Source organism: Heloderma suspectum, chromosome 3, assembly GCF_057233095.1.
Source record: "Heloderma suspectum isolate Gila_16-S chromosome 3, 16-S_ref, whole genome shotgun sequence".
In the NCBI taxonomy this organism is placed as follows: Eukaryota; Metazoa; Chordata; class Lepidosauria; order Squamata; family Helodermatidae; genus Heloderma; species Heloderma suspectum.
The window spans coordinates 247,825,699-247,843,355 of NC_139460.1; the positions used below are offsets into that span (position 1 = coordinate 247,825,699).

Below are 17,657 nucleotides of genomic sequence, written 5' to 3' on the forward strand. Positions count from 1 at the left end.
GCACCAGAGTTCTCCGCACCAAGAATCTTAGAAGCGGCTGCAGGGTGTGTGTATGTTCCAACCAGCTTGACAATGGCGGCCTTATATCAGGGACAAGCCAGAGACATGACTGACCATACCAGAATTTACACCTAGAGAGGGGATCTTCCCTAGCTCTGGATTCCTGAGACTGGTGGCTGGGGCTGGAAACTTGGGATGGAAGATTGAGTCAGAAGCAGAGAAGGCAGAAAGTATTCTGTTGGTCTGGAAGGTAGGTTAAACTAGATTTAATGACACAGTGGCATCAATACTGTTCTGTACTATTCACTAGATCATGTTACAAACAGCTGCCTGTATGTTTCTATTCAGGCCATGCAGAAAAAACACTTCCTCCTGTCACTGACAAGTTGCATCAATTGCTAAAGATTGACAAGGCAAGGGCCAAGGTCTAGGCTCTGTATAATAAGTCTAGCCCATCCAGGAGCTTCATTACCACCTGCCAATTGCCAGAAGCCAATATTCTACACCTCTGTTTCCTTTTTCAACCAAAGTGGGCTCTAAGGCCTGAGCACTTACAGTCCACAGTAGTTCACTAGACTAGGTCCCAGCATCAAAACAAGGTTCAAATCACGAACTCGCATACACATTCACTGAGGAATGTCAACTTGACACAGAAGCCTCCTGAAGTGCTCTCCTCTGATTTCATCTTCAAAGTTTCTGCTAATTTCCAGATTGTTGGGATGGCTGAAAAGGGAGCACAGGCAGAGCTCAATTTGAGCTACCTGACTGCAATTTGAAAAGAGCATGCCACAGCAATGGCAGCAGAGAAGACACTGCATCTGTAACAGAGTTACCATTAGAATGTGTATATAACTGTGGAATTTGATATTGGTAATATAACTCAGTATTCTATTCACAGAATCTCAGCTTTAATTCAACAAGCCAAAACAAAACAATTTAATTGCTTGCTTTTGCCATAATCTTCAAGAACCATCTGGTGGAGACAGTGTACTCAGGGATATGCAGTTGACCATGCATGAACTGCACTCAAGCTCATTCTACCCGATACTTTGGCCTAGTTTATTCTTAAATCTCTGTACTTGGATTCCTGCCATGTCAAAGGATCTACCCCAAGAACAGGGACTCTGTTTGGCTGCAACGACACTTGACCCTGAATCCAAGTCAGCTCGGTACTCCTGAGTATGGGGATCATGCTTTCGGGAACATCTCAATTTTTCCCTGGAGCTCTAGCCACTATTCCTTTGGAGTTGTGAACCACAGCCTGTTTTTGAATCTTGTATAGTGAACTTGGATCTCTAAGTGCTTTGAAATCTCTAATGTTGTTCTTAGAGTTAAGTCTACTTGCCTATGGACTGCTCCTTAATCTAATGGGCCATAAATTCTTGAGCTAACTGATTTTTAACTTCTAAGATTAAGTGCTGTGACTCTGAAGTGTGAACGATGTCACCTGATTCGCCTTTGAATAAAGCTAAGTCACTGAATCTATATCCCTGTCATCATGTCCTATGCTGAAGAAGCTAGGCCCTTTCCGACACTTATGGCAATTTTTGTGAACCACCCAGAGAGCTTTGGCTATTGGGCAGTGTAGAAATGAAATAACAACAACAGGCAAAATAGCACTATCAACACACAAGAGCGAGGTATCAACAGGCGTGGTATCAACAAGCTCAGGGTAACTCCAAGGTTTGCAAAAGTACAAAAAATCTTTAGGAAAAACTCTAAAGAGGGAAATGCCAGAAACAAGCCAATGAAAACTGAGCATTCTCAGTGGGCATGGAATGCATGCTATAAAAAGAGGGGACAGAAAACCAGGGAAGGAGGGGAATGTATGGAATATCCTAGAAGAGTGTATTGCTGGCTGGCTGGCCAGAACAGGAGGAATCCACCCTCCAATGTAGTAAGTCCCACTTAGATACATACTGTTCTTAATTTTTGTAAGTCTTCTATAATTAACCATGTTCATTTCATGCGAATACTTACGAGAGCAGGTGGTAGTCTGCCACTCAAGGCACTGTCCATATGGAAAGGAGATTATGTACGCATTTGAGTCAACACATCGTTTTGTGCTGCTACACCACATGCACTCCATGCCACTGCTTGTGCAGTTGGAACACGTTGTCCTTAAGGAACACGGTTTTTTGCAGGGCCTAGCATTTTGATTTGGACTAACTGAAGGAGAAAGAAAACAAAAAAGTAGAAAATCAGTATTTTCCCTAAATGTCTTTATGTTATTTGAGTATATATAATTCAATACAAATATTTTTCCTTTTCTTTATTCTGGAATGCTTTCAGGTGATGCTTATTATATGTAGGGCTTTTAAAAAACTGAATTTACACTATTTTACACAATTTCTTCTATGCAACAAACCTCAGCTACATTTTTTCAATGGGAAATATAATCTACAAGTTATTTTACTTGGATTCAGTTATTAGTATATGTGACATATAAGATCCAAAAGTCAATTTAGTTAACTGTACATACAGTGTAAAACAATATGACTGAATATGCTTTAATAGGTATAGTAATCCATGACCTTCTGGTTCTACTGCATTTGTTAAATAGTGCATAAACAATAGTTATTTACTTCACTGGTGATATATTCTCCCTTAAACAGTGTGCATTTTGTCTAAGAGCGTGATTTGTCAAGTGAGCATCTGCCCCCTGGCGTATATATTTGCAGCCAGTACAAATGTAAAGAGAAAACAAGAGAAATATTTTTTAATACGTTAAGGACATTTTTCACAGCAGAGTGCATTCTGTTTCCCTTAGTAGCATGTATTGACCATGAAATCAAAACACAACAAGCTATATATCGAAACAACAAAGAAGCAGAGGTGTTTAATTTTCTTTTGATAAGAAATAACTGTGAAGCATGAGAACAAAGCAAATAGAAGTATACGTAGGACCCATTTTTCCCATTCTAAAAGATTTTTACATAACATGAGTTTGAGTATAGACCGGTTTGCACAATCAAGCCACGGTGGCTTGTTTTGATTGTGTGAACCAGGTCTATGTGTTACTGATTGTGAGGATGGGGTTTATACCTAGTAAGTATTATTCTCAACTCTTTTTTCAGCTGTCTGCAAGGTAAAATTCCAAATTAAAATTTTAAAAAGAGAAGTGACTTTGCAAATTGTTCCACTAGCTTATATCAGAGTTCATTTGCAATTGCTTAATAGTAAAAATTAATAAAATGGCTTTTAGCAGCGAAGAAAAATCCACAAGCTTCTTGAAGAGAACTTGAAATCTCCAACACTTCAATAATTTGCAGCTGCAAGAGTTCCATTCTCCAGAAAGTATCTTAACATCCATGCCTGAATTGTAATTGCTGTCTCTCTCAACAAGATCACAGATCACATCATCTAAACTTACAAAATCTGCAATATCAACATCATGAAAACAACTAAGTACACAGCATTAACTTGATAGCTTTATCATTTTAGGTAGTACAAATGTATGCATAAGAAAGCAAACCATTTGTAGAATCTATATTTTGTTTATGATGTTTTGTAGTTTCCATGGAGAACCTCACATGATAAGCCTTCTTAATATGTGAGGATAAAGGAAAGTTAGTATCTATCATGCAATTGTGTTGCTTCAAGCAGGATTGTTTTCATAAGATTAATTGAATAACAAAGTATTTCTCATGGACTAATATTATCATTAGCACAATGCTGAAGCTTCATTGTTATGTCTGAGCTCCCACATGTAAAAGAAATCACTGGATCAAATTGTGAAAGCCTCAATACTGCATTGGACTTAACTCAAACACACTGGTGTAACACCAAGTATCAATTTAAAAAAAAAACTTCAGAAAAATGGGATCTACTTTTCAGAAGAATATTCCCTCTGCCCTACCCAAGCCCAATAATTAACATAATCAAGCATTATTACCAACATGTTTTCCAACATCCATTCTATCCATGATACAAATACTAAATCAACATAATGAACTGAATTGTTCCAAAAGTAAAGTTTGCAATTTAGTAAGCTTTCTTACCAACAGGTTTCTCACATACAAGGCCATCAGCCATGGAAGTACATGGATTTGCTTTCAGACCTGCAACCTCAGCCCTTTCAAGATAGGCACAGAATCCAGAGTCATTTGGTTCTCCAGGAAGCCACTGCAATGTAGTGTTCGTAAACGGAGACATATCATCCCATCCCCAGTAGGAGATATTGATCTTGCGTAGACCTACCCAAGGTGATATTTTCTGTGAAGCAGAATGAAAAAAGGACCACATGAATCAATTGGATAGTTAATTATAGTATTGTATTTTTCTCAGCCTTCACATCAATACTTCTGTATTACTTCAAATACTGTAATAGTGGTTTCTCCTCCTATTTTCCCATATCGGGATAGTATGTTTGATCTAAAATTTTCAACTCCCGTATTATGTCTTCCTAAAAGCTGCTGCAGGTTAACTATACTCTAAACTAGTTTTTCAAACAGTAAACCTAGAAGGACATTCAGTCTGAGCACAGGATTGTTCTGCACTCATTATTGCACACTAACTGCTAAAGAAAAAATGATCAAATAAAAACAAGCAAATTTACAAGAAGCCAATGGAAACAGATAAAGGAAAGAAGGAAAATGGGTACCATATTAAGTTAATCACTGCTTGAGTAGACATTTCCTAGCAATTTCAAAACCAACTCAGAAGTCTGCCAATTCTTCCCATAACTCAGTGAACTGCCAAAATATCTTTTTTCTACATTTGCTTTAGAAGACTAACATATAAGCCACTTATCTTTGACTCTGAGCAAATGACTATGAGGTACAGTCTAACCTACTTAATATTTCACCGCAGAGACAAAGTAGTGACAAAAATGGGTGCTGCTGTACTTTATGTGTTCCTTATTTGAACCCAAGATTAAACTCTGTTCCACTTGACCTTTAGAAAGTCCCTGATTATTCCTGTTATTTTAAGACTGCAAGCAATGTGTGCAAGGACAATGTGTCCCACTCCGAGCCAAACTACACATTGCATTAATCGCATAGCATGTAGGTGAGAGTTAGGTTTTTCTTTACTCTAGCGTAAGCAACCCAAATCAGGGCACTTACACCAAAGAAAAACCTAACCCTCAGCTACATGCTATGCAATTACTGTGCTATATAATTTGGATCCCAGATAATCAGGGAAGGGTCCACCAGGGAAGATGGGAAGGCCACTGCCCAAAATTGCCAGAATAAATATGGCAGATACAGATATATGGAACAATATATTTTTAAGTTGATTTATAAATGATTAAACTCAATAATAATAAATAATGCATGCGGAAGAGGATATACCAATACACAGATCCACCCATGTGTCCTTAGTGCGCACCTAGTTCAAGATATTACCTTATCTCTCCACATACAGACATGCAAAGCACACCAAAACAAGGACAGTTCCCCATATGGTACCATACAGGCACCAAAAGCCTACAGCACTGTACACGGCTGTTCTGCTTGAATGCTGCTTCAGCTCCTCTACCCCTAACAATCTTCAATCGAATCCTGATATGCAGCAATTTCTCTACTTTTATGGTGTGTATACGTTTACTTATGTGCTCACACCATCCTTAGATCAGATCGCTGATGACGAGGAAAGCTGATCACAATGAGAAGGATGGGCAAAATGAGAGGCAGTCTGGGGTATGAACATTTAGAGCAGGGCCAGATATGATCCTTGGTCACTCTTGGTGTGGCTTACAAAACCAGTGGCACCCCATCCATGTTTCCTCCACAGCCCAGCTGATCCTGCCAGCTTCTTTCACAGGCTCTGCCACACTCCTGGCAGGGAAAAGCTTTCTCTTCAATCAGCACCTGATCAGAGATAGAAGCTTTCCTTGTTAGGAGAGGGGGCAGGGCTGACGACAGAAGCGGCTGAATGGTTCATTCCTGCTAATGTCTGAGAAGACAAGCAGGGGCTTGCCCTGCTTACTTCTGAGTAGATATGCTGGTCATTATTATTTCTGAGTAGGCATGCTGAGGCTTGGTATTTGGGATGCCATTTGAAAGTGCTTCTGTGCTTACTTGTGAGCAGAAAAGGGTTCCCCAGCCTGCTAGCGAGGGGGGTGGGGGAACTGCATCTCCTCTTAGTGGCATTGTATGTGTGCATGTATGTGTGTGTATACTAGTGATGCTGAAGAAATTCTCAATGGACTCCAATGCGGTCAGATTCCACAAAAGACTGGCCCTCCTTACCTGTTTCCTCTGGATTTCATGTGGGATGTTTTCTGTCTTTAAACAGGGGAAGATATGCTAATTGAAGCTGCAAGTAGTGTATCTTCGGCAAATTACAGCTATAATTAGCATATTTTACACCATTTGTGGCTGTAAAGTGCTTACTTATACGTAAATTGTAGTCGCAATTTATTTCTAAGTAAGTGCCTTATGGCCGAAAATGATGTAAAATACACTAATTACGGCCGTAATTTGCCCAAGATATACTAATTGCAGCCGCAATTAATGTATCTTGCCTGTTTAAAGACAGAAAAAGCCCACACGAATCTGGAGGATGCGTCAGGGCTCTGGAGAAATCCACAGAGCCCCAAGAAGCCCAGACCCTCCCTCAGACCAGACATTGGGGGATTCGCACATCCCTAGTGTACACATTTGCAGCCCATATACCCCCAGCAGACACTGGTGTGGCCCTCAGAGCTGAATAGCTTGCACAACTGATTTAGATAATTTCTAATAAATACGTCCATTACTTTTCCTGTACTGGGCAACATGACCAGTGTATCCAGGTCTACCTGGGAATGGGTTGGTGAAGGCCAGAGGGTAATGATGTTTCAGGCTAGGTCTTTTGAAGGGTTTGGAGAGGTAGTGCCTACTTCAGCTTTTTAAAACAAACTGGGGAGACTGGTATTTACTACCAATGTATTATCAGTAGTTATTGTGTGGAGACGAGGGTGGGAATGTGTATCAGTCCTGCAATTCTGACATTGCTGCTAGCTGAGTAGTCATTTCTAAGCACAGTTCCCTGAGAAGTTGTCTGTAAGTGATGTCATTGTGGGTACGTAGCCGCATACTCAGTACAGTTTTTATGGGAATGGCTATCCTGCTGTTATGTTTGCTATTGTAACTCTGTTACTGTGCAATCCTATGCATGCCTACTCAAAGCTAAGCCACATTGTGTTCAAAGAGCCTTACTCCCAGGAAAATGTGCATAGGATTGCAGCCTATGTGTTTTTAGTGATTAGAAGATGCTGACTAGTCTAGTACTTACCTTGTTTTGTATTAGAAAGGGTATGGAGATACTCTTATTATGTCAGGCATTTGGTATTTCAAGTACATTGGAATGCTGATTAATACTAGCCTTTAGCTGGTTTCTTTTAGCTGTTCCTTTTATTATGTTTTTCATTATGACAAAATTATGCCCTTAATTATTAACTGCCTTGGGCACTTCTATATCTTTAAATTTTAAATAAATAATTATGGGGGCTGGCCAAGAATCAAAACTCCATTTGGTATCTTCTGTGTGCTAAGCACAGCTTGAGCATGTCACACTTTAAAGTCATTTCTTCCCACTCCACTCTTCTTTATCATTGTAGAGGAGATTGTTCTTCTCCAACAGAGAGCATATACTGACAGCTGTCTTTCCTTCTTAGTAACAGTACAGAAGAGTCATCAATACAATGATATTTCAAAGTGTGTAACCAGAGATGTTTCAGTTTCGAGACATGGCAGGCATTTAAGCTCTTTAAAAGAATCTGGACAGTTAGGTATTTATTTTATATGTGGAAACCATACTAGAAAGATAATCTAGCTGTGTATGCCTTTGGTGGTGATGGGGATAATTATCATGATTAAAACAAGTATGAACACCTAGACAATTACCAATCATTTATACAGCATAAATGATTCAAATTTAGGCATCTATACAATTAGGTGAAGTATCAATAGTCCAAGTATGTTGCTGACATAGTTTTTTTTCTAAATAAAACCCTCTCCAGCCACATTTAAATCTATATTTAAATAAACTATTCTCAAATAGTTTCTATTAATCCTATGGAATTTTGTTTTACACAGTTAATTATATTTTAAATATTAAAAGATTTGAAGACTGAAACGAGTAAAAACATTCCAAATTAGGAGACATTTCTCAGTTGCTCTGCCTATATTTGTGAACCTTCCTATACTATCTGTAACAAAGAGGTCATCTAAAATGAAATTGAATGCCTAAATCATCATGATTGGAGCTTGAAAGAACAAGCATCTGAAGGAAAATCAAGGAAAATCTCAGCAAGTTTCTCTGGAAACTGATAGCATATTCAGAATGACATACACAGAATAAATGGAATGGGATAGACAGATAGGAATGAAAGAGAAATTACTTTTGGAGGGGAGAAAATCAGAAGTGAGATAAAGCATAAATCACTGTAACATTTCATTAGAACTTTTTGATAAGTAAATGATCATTTAACCCAAGGTATCTCCTCAAAGTGCATGCATTTGTCTATCTAGTTGTCTATCTTTGTTGTATACTACATATGGATTGTCTCAAATTTATATAACTTCAGTGTCTCAAGACATAATTCATTTGAATAAAAGTATGCTTGGTGTGATGACACCTTGCAGAAGTTTCAGAAAACCTAGAAAACGAAACCTCCATTTTTCCAGCCAGTAAATTTGTCAAAATGACAGGCTGTCACAGGCTGTATTCATGGATTTGATGCTTCTTTGTACCATTCCATTTGAAGATGTACGGGTTCACATAAATGTATGAGTCCATGCATGTGTGCGCATGAGTGACATATACATATTGGGACTGAGACAAACACTCCCTACCAGTGGTGAATTTGGGGGGCTATTTTGATTATTTATGGAGGGAGGTGGAATGAGGGGTTAAAGATTTTTCATAGCAAGGCATTCTTTTCATTTCTTTAACTCAGGGATGAACAACTTGTGACCCTCCAGAGGTTTGGGCCTACAACTTCCACCAGCCCTAGCCAGCATAGGCAATGGTGAGGGGTGATGAGAGTTGTAAGCCAAACACCTAGGAGACTAAAAGTTGCCCATCCTTGCTTTACCATTTTAAAAATCTGAAACTGATAGGCTCCTTTCCTCCCCCCACCCAGACCACATTTAAAATAAAGCTGCAACCATGCTTCCCACTGCCAACATGCTCCTGGAATGTGAAACTACTAAAAAAACAACAACTCCCACACTGGGTCAACTCATCCAATACCTAATGAATGGATCAATATCATCTATCTATCTCCTCTCCACAAGTTCTGGGCAAGTAACTGCACTTGCATAGCTGCTTATGCCTCTCACAGCTGCTCAGATCACAGCCTGTCATGGCTCCGCTTCTCCATTTTTGCCACCAATATCTCCATTGTTGCCAGTCTACATACATACAAAAAATTTCCCTTCCATCATGGGAAAATAGACAGCTTCCATCATGACTGCAGTAATTCACCAACCCAAGGCTTTTCAGCTGGGGAGTAGGGGATGCAACCAGGCTTGTGATTGTGAGGAGCAAAACTAATGTTTGCTCAAGGGCTATGAGTTTGCCCAGATCTGGGAATGAGGATGGTGTAGACCACAGGTGGGCAACATGCGGCCCATGGGCAACACACAGCTCTCAATGTTTTTGTTTCTTGCAGCCCCTGCTCAGTCCCCTGCCACCATAGCCCCTAGATTCCCAGCAATTCTGCTGGAAAACAAGGGACACGGGGAGCACTCACCTTCTTTCCCAGCATAATTGCTAGGAATCTGGCCATGAGACCACTTCCTAGTGGTGACATGGATACTTCTGGTGGGGGGGAGGCATGTGGCCCACAGTGGGGTCCACTGAAGCTGCCCACCCCTGGTGTAGACAGATTTTTCACTATATCATCCCATGAAAATGAAATATCTGCATTGAGGTTGGAAATTACATTTCAATTAAGTTAAAGTTTCAACGCTTTGCACATGCTCTGATATTAATAAAGCCATGGCCCTTATTTAATCCCAGAATGTAACATGGTGAAGTACAAAATATATATTTTCATGAATATGTATCACACACTGTAAGTGATCTATTTATAACAATTCTGTCTGGCTGACCTTTATTTTATTAGTACTAAATTTGTTCTGAGTTCATCTCATAAAATTTGAAGAAATAAACAGAAATATTGTAACTGAATCCCAAACAGATCTTTTAGCCATCACAAAGACACACAATAACAAGAAAACAGCTCATATACATACATGACACACAATGAACTCTCCAACTCATCTGCCTTCATTAATAAGTAAGGTGGAATAAAACTGTATAATATTCTCTGAGAATGAGATAATGTTACAGATCTTAAGATTTCAATAAATCACCATGAAAGTGTCTATTGACCATTGGATTATCAAATATGAAAGGCAGCAGGACCAGTAACTTTTTCATAGTAGTAATTTCAGTTTTATGCAATAGTTGCTTTAACAGGGACCTCACAATCTGTTCTGCATCTAGCTTTATAAGCTTACGTCCGCTAAGCATCAGTGAGACTAAAATGAAGGAACTACACTCAGTTATGTGTCTACATTTCTACTAAACAGCATATACTTTACCTTACTGATAATTCAATTTTGATAGATTGCAACAAGGGAGCTGCTCTGCTACATATGATAACCTGAAGCAGAATCAGGTCATCTACAAATGATTTAGCACTGGGTTTTCCACAAACATGCAGTGTGCTATGGGTGAGAGGTGGCCCCCTTCCAGCCATGCTCAGCTCCTGAAACAGATGGGTCTCTACACCGGGCCGGGTGGCTCGGCTATCCGAGGCCAACTGAGGCTCCAAGGCGCTGCAATATCATTACATTTAGTGTGGATTCTGACTTAAGAGGCGTTCAGTCCTAATCCCACAGATGGTAGCTTTGCCCCACTGGCTCCTTGGGGAACATACACCCAATGTCTGAACCTGTGGTTCCTCTCGTACTAAGCAGGATTACTATCGCAACAACACATCATCAGTACTACTAATTATCAGCTAATAGCTAAAAGACTTAAGATCAGCAGTGTTCTGCAACGTCTTTACCATAATATGCCTAGTTAGCCAAAAGTCAAGAGAAGGCAACCTCCTGCTCTTCACTTAGACTGAACAAATAACAGTTTCCCTGTAATACTAAAGCCTTAAGACCTTTTTAACAACTACACTTTTTGTCAAAGTCAGTTTCAGGTTGACAAAGCAGTCCCCCAGCTATAATAATTCTGCTGAATGCATAACTGTGAACACTATAATGAGGACAAAATAATTTGACATTTTAAAAAACCTTGTTATCTCAGTGGGTTGGGCTTAATTCTGTTTCCATTAATGGTCTCATTATGCTTAAAAATAAAATCTATATAGACTGCAAGGCAAAAGGGTCACAGTAGCAAGACATAGCAAAAGTGAAGGACATTTTAGAACCGAACTCTCAACACACTGGGGAAAAGATTGCATCCCAGCAGATCCTGTAGAGAGTTGGCACCAAGTACACTGGAGCAAATACTTCTAGATTCATCTGGTTCCATCACTATCCCTAAAAATTAATAAAACCAGTCCTCATCTTACATTTGCATATGCACTTCTGAATAAACACTCAAGTTACCTGGAGAGTATACTTCTGTATTTCATCCAAAACAAACTCTACTTCTTTTGAGGTTGTTAATGAAGCAAGAATCCCATTTAAGCCATAGCAGTAAAGTCTGGCATTATCGTAGTTTTCACGACTAGAGTTTATACGGAGGCAGGCATCTCCAACATGATTCCATCCTTCTCCACATAGATGAGCTAGTAAAGAGTTACACAAGCTTAAAAGTAGTTGTGGAAAAAAAAAACGTCACATTTAGAACTAGGCTTTGATATTAACTTTGCAGAATACAGTTCAACTGACAGGCACCACCTACATTATATTTTATACATTCTTATTGTAAAACCATCACTGCAACAGATATGTACATTCAAATGGCTTAATAGTACTAACATTTTCAATTAGCAAAACTATGATGTAAGTAGCAGCACAATGAGTTATATAATGGGTTAACAGCCAGTAATCTCAGCAATAAAAAGATTTTCAATCTATGTATATAAGGTTCTATGTTACTTTGCTTTACATCAACTGATTAACATTTAGATAACATATTGATGGGTGCCTTAGAAAACCAAACCGAAATTAAGTTGTATCTAAAAGAGTACAACTGCATTTGAATCAAATCCAAATGTGAAAACATCTTGGCTTTATCATTTTTGTACTGATTTTGTACTTTTTACATTACCTTAACTGATTACTGGTTAAGGTGACTGTGTTGAATTTTGAAGTCTGCATTCCTAATACTAATCTGAAACTTCCTTCCCTTTTTCTAATAATGCTAAAAACAAAAAATTATTCCATGCACATTTTTCCCTTTTACCTGGCAAAGCTTGGCATTCTTGCTGTCGCTGGTCCCACTGGCAGTTGAGGTTTAGTGAACAACTTTTACAGCTAGTCAGCTTATTACAGATCTGTTCATTTCTTACATGACATTTGGTGTAGTTTTTCACTGACTAGAATAAAAGCACACACAGAAACTTTGTTGATTTTCAGAATAATGGAGACAACTTAAAAATGCAGAAGGAATTGACCGGTCTACATATATAACTATCAGTAAGAAAATGTGTGGATTTATAGTTTGTTGTGAACCTTACTCTTTTTTGAAAGAAGGTGGTAAAGAAAAGTATGTATCCATTTCAACATGATTAAAACACAGAATACATAAAAGACTTTTTAAATATGAGAAAGAATATTTGGGGAAGATAAATACAAGATTCATCAAAATATGTTTTGGTATTTAAACAATTGCTTTTACGGAATATGACATGTGACTTTTAATTAATTAGAAAACAGCACAAACCAATCATAACTTCTTAGTAAATTGTAGAGATGGGTGTTTCTTTGACTAGTAAACTTTTTTCTATGGGACTAGTGTTAACTGGACAAAATGCTGAAAGGAGTTCTTTAGTGTGTTGAAGCTCACACCCTATCTCTGCCTTGTACTCCGTCTTTTTGGCAGGTCACATTCCCCCCTCTCATTTGTCCTTTGCCATACCACACACAAAATGGCAGCCATTTTGTGATGGTGACCAGGACAGTTTCTCATATTGCCAAATGTGCCCACAGCCTCAAAAGGTTGCCTAACACTGCTCTAAAACAAGTCACAGGCTATATTCATGTATCATGCTAAACCATGGTTTAGCATGATGAGAATTAAACTCAGCAAGCCTCAGGCTCACATATTCCCCCCTCCACTCTTCCTCTGGTGCAGTCACAAGAAAACTAGAAGTTCTGCTTCCATCTTAGATTAACTGCAGTTTAGTATGTCATCCAAACACTAAACTACAGTTAATCTTAATTATGGTTACTGGGAACAAGTCAGTTTAATACTATGGTTTGAAGTTGGCTTGTTTCTATTAACTAGTTAAAATTAACCACAGTTTGACAGGGGCTGAATCTACACACATCAGTTTTACCACTATCATACTGCAATGATAACTATTGGTGCACATGACACCAATGGGCAACAGCAGTTATCACTGAAGTATGATAACGGTAAAACTGCTATGTGTACATTCAGCCTGGGTCTGGATGAGACAGCAAACTACAGTTATTCTAAAAATGGAAGCAAAAGCTTCCAGACTGCTCCTTGTGGACATGCTGGAGAAGAAGGGGGAGACTTGCTGTGCCACTTTGTCATCCAAACTATCCCATAGTCTCTCACCATCAGCTATGAAGTCATCTGCCTTATAAGCATACGAGCGTGTTCAACTGGTTGCTCCTGTCCATTACTGATGGCTGTGTTCTGCATTATCTGGGGGAAATGGGGAACAGTACTGATGTGCGTAGTTGAAAGTGATAGTTTGTGACCTTCCCATTCTATAATAATTCTAAGTAAAGCATTTTTCCAAAGAATCAAATTCCTTCAGCAAAAAAACCTGCACAAATGTACTGGCCCCAGGAGCGTAGCCAAGTCATTTGTAGTGTTAGAGGGGCCTAGAGATCCATAATGCTTGCTTAAGTTCATTATTGGCGCAATTCCCTTGCTAGTACGCCTCTGGGCATGTGAAGATGATTCAGAGGGCCGATAACAGCCTTCTCAGCGCATTCCTTACTAATGAGTAGAAAGCCTTCTCAGGCCATGCCTGAGAAGTGAAGCTATGTGTTTACGCTGAGCTGCAGGTGGCTGTACTTGAGAACCAAACACTTCTAGCTTATACTGGGAATGAACGCTAGGGGGGGCTTGCTGCTGTTATGCTGCCTTATAGCCAACATATAAGACCCATTGTACCCAATGGCTCAGGGTTCAGAGAAGCTGTCTGATCCAACCATTGGGTACACCTGTGTGCTGTAAGTTACCCAATAAAGTACTCCTTGTAAGTAAACCTTTGAATCTGATGTATCACTATCTTGGCACCTCTAACCTAAGAGTTCAATGCCCACAGCCGGGGCAATACAACGAACTACAGATGGAGAGAACACCTGCATATTTCTGGAAGAAACTCTGGAGTTCACAGATTTCTTCTACAAGTTAGATATTTCTGCTTACACTTCTCATATGACCGTTTAATATTCCTTTAGAAGATTATCTATTGAGATCATCTTTGGAGGCCTGCCTGAATGCCCCAACAACCTCTAAGATACCCCTAGCTGGGACTAGAGAGAGGGCCTTTTCAGTGGCTATGGCTAGACTCTCAAACTCCCTTCTAAGGAAGGCCTCTCCCACTTTCTCATGAACTACCTTCTGGAACCTGGCAAACAACTTCCTTTTTAGAAAGGCATTCAAGTAGGCAATTCTAATTTGTTTTAATTGGTCTATATTTTAACTGATCTTTATTTTGTATATTGAATTTTAATGTTTTAACTTCTGTAAACCATCCAGAGAGCTTCGGCTATGGGGCAATATAGAAATGTAATAAATAAATAACATTTTTTGAATATTTCAATATTTTGATTGCCACAATGTTGTATTTTGCTGCTGTTCTTGCATTTTATGTTATGTTGTAAATTGAAAAGATGTTTTTAATTGTTAAATTATTGACTTTTGTTGTAAGCTTCCTAGAACTCCTTGGGGATAAGGCAGGATATAAATATTTTAAAATAAAATAAATATAAATAAATGGATATTAGTGATATCCAGAGTACATCTCTGTCTTTACAGCATAATGTGATCTGCTATTTTCTTTCAAGTTTGATGAACAAACATCAAGAGCCTTGTGTGTAAAATTGTGTGTCCATCCTCCTTTAAAATACTTGCATGTGGAGATCAAGAAACGATATGGCCTCCATTTCCAAAAGTTGTAATGGGACATACATCAAATTTTGTGTATGCTCCCTTCACACTTAATGAAAGGCTAGTGCATTTTGTGTTCAGCATCCATTCTAGAACACAAGCTGTAAAGTGGGAATTACTCCACAAGAGGAAAGCAACAAAGACCAGACAGAATGCATGACATCCAAGGAACAGCTAAAAGAAACTGAGCATGTTGCATATAGAGGAAAAAAAGATTAAGGGAAGTAAACACACTAGCAGTTTTTAGGGGGGGGGGGAGTCCAGCTGCCATAATATTATGTTCAAACAGTTAACAGTGGAATTTCTGTCTGTGGAGGATGAATGAAGTATAGGGAATCTTGTCATTGCAGTGGTCTGGATTAAGTAAGCTGGGCACTCTCTTTCTCTCTGATTAAAAATGCATGATTTATCAATACAAATTATTTAATGGACAAAACAATAGTTTATGCAGCAACAGCACAGTGTTGGTAGATCAATCTAATACTGATAATTAGGAACACAATCCACTCGTAAATTGTCAAATACTAAATGTACATATATTAAAAAAAATATTCCAGTCCTAGACAGGATCACATAATTATCAATAGAATGACTCAACAATGTTCCATGCTCTTATTGAACCATGTAGGTATATTGAAACAGACTTTGAAAGAAACCCATTATTCTTATGGTCTCAGCAGAAAGGTGTTCCAAGGTAATCAGGTGCAAACTTGAAAACACAACCATGTTGTGTTACAAGAACTCTACACAGCTATATACATAACAAATTAGCCAGAACAGAATGTTGCAAAGTGACAGAAGGTAAGCCTGTAAAATGTGCACAGATGAATTTCAGAGAACCTTTTTATACTTATTTGCATTTAGTTTGGCTCAGTCATTATACATTATTGACAATGCTGCCTGAGAGGTACATTACAATGAATTTTAAATTGCAAGTAAGCACCATCTGCTCACTTAACACTGTCCCCACCTAATATTCCTTGTTAACATGTCATTATCACAATGTCAAATCCTGAAAAGTTCAGGCTACTTTCAAAAATGCTTATTGTTAGTAAGCAATGTTCAATCAAAAAACCTATTTAGAAAAAAACAAACCCCTGTTTTACCACTCTTTCACAATGTGAATTTCTGACTATAGATAACCCAAAGCTATTTAACAATGTTTAAAAGGAAAGTCAAAATACTCTCTGCATTCTTAGATATTCCCCTACTCCCAACCCTTATTTCCTTTAAATCCAATTTACACGTTCCTTTCTGGACAAATCTCAGTAGCCTAGCGTAAATGCAATTCCAATAGGTAATTCTTGTTAACGCTAAGATTCTAGCCAGAGCTAACAAATGAATTAACTTCAGAATTAAGACAGCACAACTGTTGTACCAATTTTCTTATAGTTGTAAGAGATGCAAAACACCTAAATGGAAGGGCAGGAATAAACTCTCATTTTCAGTTACCTCGTTTTCTTATACAGTGGTAAGCTACCTTCCATGAAGTCTCACTGTCATCAAGAGTGGCATGTTGCTTCATGAAAGGTAAATTAGCATGATGCAGAAATGTCTGCTAGGGGTTGAATGATATTTCCTCAAAAGACAAGTAGTGCTTTTATACCCAATTTTTAATGGTAGTGATCCCCATCTCCCATCCTGATTAAAAGCAGCCGAAATGACAGTCTAAGGCAGCCTTCTCCAACCAGGTGGCCTCCGGACATTTTGGACAACTCCCAACATTCCTAGCCATTGGCCATGCTGGCTTGTGCTGATGGGAGTTGAAGTACAAAACATCTGGAAGGCACCAAGTTGGAAAAAGGTGGTATAGGGACTAGTAGGATCAGCGAATGGAGCAGAACATGAATATATGCAATGAAACCCCATACAATGTCTGCCATTTTTAGGGCACCTTTCCTCACCCTCCAATGTTGGTTTGGTACAAGTCAACCGTAAAAGAAGCTGTTGCCTGTATACAGTGTCAGTTTACTGAACTTAAGTTAGAATTACATGGCAGTGGCTTCTCTTATATTTTCATTTTGATTAGGTTGAAACCATATCTGGTTTTTTTTTTTCCTCCTTCAAATTCTCTGGTGCCTTCACTGTTCTCCATGACTTATCAAAAATAATTGCTAGTGGCTCAGTATGTTCATTAGTTAATTCCCTTAAGATCTAGAGAAGCATATACAGTGGCCCAACTGATTACAGTTTGTTTTGTTTGTGCCAGTTTTCCAGATATTTTAAGCACTCCCCTGCTCCTTATCAACACTAGAAATGATATTTTTTTTCTGCCCAAGTTTCTGTGAAGGCTTGTGTTTGCTTATTAAAAAGTTTGATGATGATTCTAAGACACCTAAGCAGCTACATTTCTCCCCAACAGGCCTACCAATCTTTTT

The 17,657-nt window shown here is 38.7% G+C and overlaps 1 protein-coding gene across 9 annotated transcripts in view; it reads right to left on the reverse strand.

Annotated features, from left to right (window-relative positions):
- ATRNL1 (attractin like 1) overlaps positions 1 to 17,657 on the reverse strand; it is a 920,708-nt gene that overhangs the window by 689,831 nt on the left and 213,220 nt on the right. For all 9 annotated transcript variants that reach the window (XR_014789465.1, XR_014789464.1, XM_084846134.1 and 6 more), the window contains 4 exons: positions 12,367 to 12,499; positions 11,565 to 11,746; positions 4,002 to 4,215; positions 1,981 to 2,169 (listed from right to left, as the gene is read on the reverse strand). Coding sequence is in view for 7 of the 9 variants with exons in the window: in XM_084846134.1 (XP_084702260.1) it covers positions 1,981 to 2,169; positions 4,002 to 4,215; positions 11,565 to 11,746; positions 12,367 to 12,499 (718 nt within the window). In the remaining 2 variants the exon portion in view is untranslated. The remainder of the gene's footprint in view (positions 1 to 1,980; positions 2,170 to 4,001; positions 4,216 to 11,564; positions 11,747 to 12,366; positions 12,500 to 17,657) is intronic.